Below are 4896 nucleotides of genomic sequence, written 5' to 3' on the forward strand. Positions count from 1 at the left end.
TAACGGACGGTCAGCACAAATACGGTCGGTGGTCCGCACAAATACGGTTGTTCGCGGTTTAATCCGCGGATTCCCGATAAATGATCCCCTAGTACTTACCGGCAGTCGGTGGCCACAAAAATTAAATATTTCCGGTTGATGAGAGGTTAGTTTAGGAAATTTAATAATGGCGAATCCGTAAAATTAGAGATAGAATCTTCAGTTTGACTTTCTCACCTACAAAATCCAATTTCCTTCTGTAATACTAATTGCTCAAATCTTAATAACTATTGTTGGGTAGTGTGTTGAAGGTGATGAAGAAATTTTCATTATATTAATGGGGTTCAAATTCAGCCATTTACATTGTTTATATTAGTAGTAGTCCTTCTAAGCCAGCAGCAGCAGAGAATTTGCAGAAGATACAAAGATCTCTCACAGTTCAACTCTGACCATTTTCGAAGAAAACGGTGGAAATTTTGCATCTAACAAGGTAATTTACTCTTTCTCAATCTCTCTCTGTACAAATTTTAGGGGTTTTTGTAAAATTTTAGGTGTTTTTGTAAAATTTTAGGTGTTTATTCGAAGACTTCAATTTTGTAGATCTAAATAACCCCAGGACCCTTTTGATTTGGGGATTTAGATAATTTCTGAATCAACGAATAGTGACAATTTTGTCCTATATGTATGAGGTTCACAGCATTCATTCTTTGGTGATCTTCATTTGGTTCCAATAAGAAATATTTAATGAGTTTTCAATCATGGTTCAGAAATTTCATTCTGGAGAAACTAAGTAAGCAATTTTGTCTAGTAATTAAAAGATCAATTTGCAGCTGTTGTAGTGTTTCAAAGTCTGGGTTTGTTTCGGTTTATATGATTCATCTGTGGGATTACTTATGTAACACCCAATTTTCAGTGAAGAATGAAGGAAATCTAAGAGAGAATTTGATGGAGTTAATAACTTAATGTTGTTGTTTCCCCTAGAGCTATTACAGTACTCATAGACACTGGATCTATGAATACAGTCACCTCTTAAGAGTCTTAGCAGCTCATACTGGAAATGTGTACCCCTCCCTGTACCAACTCAAATCGGTAGTGGCGTATGTACGATACAATTGGGGATGGGGATTAAGTTTTTCATTTAAGAAGATATTTGGCATAGAATGTGTGGCATTTGGAAAATGCAATGACACAACGAGATTTAAGGTTGAGTGAGATCTCTAGTTGAAACAGTTATTCATTTACAGCTCTTTTAGGATTTAAGAAGTTTGAGACTGAAAATGTTCTTCTTGGCACCATATCTGTATAGGTCAAATTTGTCAGTCATGTGGCTGGTGCTACTGGTAGACCGTGAAACCCACATAATATTAGGATGTCACCGTAAACATGTCACATTGCATTTTTCAGTCTCGAAATAAGTATCGTCCATTGATCCTTACCAACTGCAAAAGATAGATGTATTCTTATTCCCAGCTGAATTTCATTGATCTGCAAAATCTTACGATTTTCCTTCTTGATTTCGTTAAAATTTATCTGCTTGTTTTGGCCGAGATTAATCTTCTTACTGCGAATATTGTCTCATTTCTGTCTCGTCATTTGGTTTACAATGTTGTGCAATGCTGTTTGGCACTGAGTTAGGTATGCTAGAATTTGCTTATTCGTAAACTTAATCACTGTTATCTGTTTTGTTTTCAGCTTCTCTTATTCAACCAATATTATAGCAGAAACAGTCCGAGTAGAAATTCAGCTGCGAGTGGAAGAGAGGAATATTTTGCAGTAAATCATTCACATCTAACATGGCCGTTTCTCTTCCTTCACGAACAATTGTCTTCCAAACCCAAAGAAACTCCCAGTTTTCAACTGCTCACATTTCAAACCCTCAAATTAGTCTCAACACCAAACTCTCTACCCCTACTGAAAAGTCGCTCTCCACTAGAAATGGATCTCTTTTTGTAAGGAAAGCTTCAGCAGTAATTGGTCAGAATGGGGTCGTAGTAAATGAGAAGAAAAGGGACGTAAAAAATCCAATTGTTGTGATTGACAATTATGATAGTTTTACATACAATCTTTGCCAGTACATGGGAGAGATGGGTTGTGCTATTGAAGTCTACAGAAATGATGAACTCACTGTAGAGGAACTCAAAAAGAGAAATCCAAGAGGGATTCTCATATCTCCCGGACCAGGTACCCCTCAAGATTCAGGAATCTCTTTACAAACTGTTCTTGAGCTTGGACCTATTGTTCCCCTGTTTGGTGTTTGTATGGGATTACAATGCATCGGAGAAGCTTATGGTGGAAAGATTATTCGTGCACCATCTGGAGTTATGCACGGCAAAAGCTCTCCGGTGTTTTATGATGAAAAAGGGGAGGATGGTCTGCTTGCAGGTTTACCAAACCCTTTCACTGCTGGTAGATATCACAGCCTTGTGATTGAAAATGAAAGCTTTCCTGGTGATGAATTGGAGATTACAGCATGGACCGAAGATGGATCGATTATGGCTGTCAGGCACAAGAAGTATAAGTATCTTCAGGCTGTTCAATTTCATCCGGAGAGCATCATAACAACTGAAGGGAAGACCATTGTACGCAACTTTGTGAAACTGGTTGAGAAATTTGAGAACGCCTGAAGGAAAGTGCAAGCTGTGAAATGTCTACAATTAAGTAAGTTACTGCATCAATTCTATATATTTGTCGTGTGTCTAGAACTTCTTTATGTTTTCTTTTCAAGGTTTGTATCAGAATTCACCTCCCTATTAGAGAGGCATTTACAAACAGAGTAAAGAAACTAGAAAGCATTTGTAGAACTTCTGTCAATTATCTAAGCCCTGAGTCATTAAACTCTCAACTGCAGCATTATTAGCTACTTTCTTATACATTTTTCGTGCAGCGTATTTCAATTTGAAAATAAGGTTCAGAAATCTTTGACCACCATCTATGACAAGACTATTGAAAAGTCTGTTGCTAACCACAGATCCACCAGGCACTCCAATGGCAATTGGCAAATTTGTTTGAATTGCTCGCCATTAGCAGGCCTGGTATGTCAGATGACTTGAATAGTCGGTACTGCAGTATTAGTTCAGCAACAGCCTCTTCTGATCTGTTGGTGTATTTCGATGAGCTACTTGCGGGAACTGCAATTATTTGTAAAGTTAAACTTGTCATATGGGCCTAATGATCCGATGCTTCGAGAACGGGGATCGTGTATCATTAGACTATTTGGAAACCGGAGATCATTCGGGAAAGGAGGTGTTCACAGAGGTGTGTGTGTGTGAAATGAAGCTGGATTTGTTCTCTCTATCTCAAGTTTTCAAAGTTGATTCATGTTACAGATAACTTTCATTTGACATTATAAAGTCGACCAAAAAGCCTTATTTCTAAAGGACCAAGCAGTTGATCAGAAATTCTGTTTTGTAATTTACATCCTCTTAATCCCAATATTCCAATACATACTATAAAAAAATGTTGTTCTGAATAAAATTAAGAAAAAGTTCTCCAGAAAAGCCTTTTTCTCAAGAATAAAGAGTTCAAGATCAAAAGAAAAAGTAGTCGAAATCAAAATTGAAACCTATTTTGAACAAGGAAAGAGGCAGGAAAGACGCGAAAATCCAAGTTGTGGCTCGAGAATAGGATTCCTTTCACAAATCTCATGTATAAACACTACTGATGTTTTTCGGCCCCTAGTGACGGATATGATGATTAAGAAAGAATAAGAATCAACCATGTACCACTGTTGAGGCTTAGATTGGCACCACAATATGTCCATATACTACTATATTCTTAACCTACGTAATAATTTCATTCTTTGTTCAATACAAAGTGTAATTATCAGGTTAAATTCTTCTTTATTTTCTTCGTTTTTCTTTTGTCCTCCACCATGTGATTTCTAACGCGGAAAGGCTAATTAGTGACTGTAGAGAATGGACCAACTTTACCAAATTGGCATTACATAATCAACAAGTAAGAAGACTGACACTACTACTGATACTTCTCTAGATCAACATCATACAAGTCAGTTTCTGGAATCCTCTTTCTTTGAACTTTCTCAAACCTTATTAATTAAGGTTTTGGTGGAGTTGTTATTGTTATAAATACAATCCCAACCACTCCATTCATCATCTTAAGAGAAGTTGTTCAATTTATTGGTCTAAGAATTGTGTTTCTTTTGTGATTAATTCTTAAGTTTAAGTGCAAGTGTAGCCAAGAGTTTTGCTAATAGATCAAGATGAGTGATCCCAAGTATGCTTATCCATATCCTGCTCAAGGTACAATTACTTCATCAGTTCTTGATTTTGTGATTCATCAAGTTCTTATTACATGATTTTCTTGTTAATTATACATTTAGTTGTGATTTTGATGATGGGTTTTCTTCTGCTTCCCTTTATTTTTGTTGAGCTTGATTTGTGGTTTGTTTCCAATCAACACCATTGAAATGTACTGTGGAAAACAAAACCTAACTTTTATGATCCGATTCTAGTTCTTGCTTTATGGTAGTGGGTTGTTCTTTAGAATTTCTCCTTATTAATTCTTTGCTTGTGTCTATTTTTGAAGTGATTTTTCTGATATTTTTGTTTCTTCATATGTTGTTGGTATGTCAGGTTACTATCAAGGTCCTCCTGTAATGGCACCACCACAATATTATGCTCCACCACCAAGAAGAGAACCTGGTTTCATTGAAGGATGCCTTGCTGCTTTGTGTTGTTGCTGTCTCATTGATGAATGCTGCTGTGATCCTTCCATCATTTGTTTCTTTTAGTATAAAAACAAGTACTAGTAGTGAATTTACTAAGACTCCGTTTCAGTTTGTGTATTGAATTTGTGATGGGGTTTGCTATTGAGTTTTAAAAAACACTACTTCTTATAAATCTTTGGGTTGTCTTCAGAGCGTCTAAAGTTAAATTTTGTGACCAATTGTTTGCGGAA

General features: G+C 36.4%; 1 protein-coding gene and 1 long non-coding RNA gene across 2 annotated transcripts; both read left to right on the forward strand.

Annotated features, from left to right (window-relative positions):
• The first annotated feature begins 227 nt into the window (after positions 1-227).
• Positions 228-2849, forward strand: LOC113324528 (anthranilate synthase beta subunit 1, chloroplastic-like). Its single transcript, XM_026572850.1, has 2 exons — positions 228-469; positions 1672-2849. Exon 2 carries the CDS (start codon positions 1773-1775, stop codon positions 2601-2603), a length of 831 nt encoding a protein of 276 aa, XP_026428635.1. The 5' UTR covers positions 228-469; positions 1672-1772; the 3' UTR covers positions 2604-2849.
• Positions 2850-3843: 994 nt separating this feature from the next.
• On the forward strand, positions 3844-4896 carry LOC113324534. Its single transcript, XR_003347942.1, has 2 exons — positions 3844-4238; positions 4572-4896. It is a non-coding gene; the product is annotated as an uncharacterized LOC113324534 (long non-coding RNA).

Source organism: Papaver somniferum, chromosome 1 (genome assembly GCF_003573695.1).
Source record: "Papaver somniferum cultivar HN1 chromosome 1, ASM357369v1, whole genome shotgun sequence".
NCBI classification, from domain to species: Eukaryota; Viridiplantae; Streptophyta; class Magnoliopsida; order Ranunculales; family Papaveraceae; genus Papaver; species Papaver somniferum.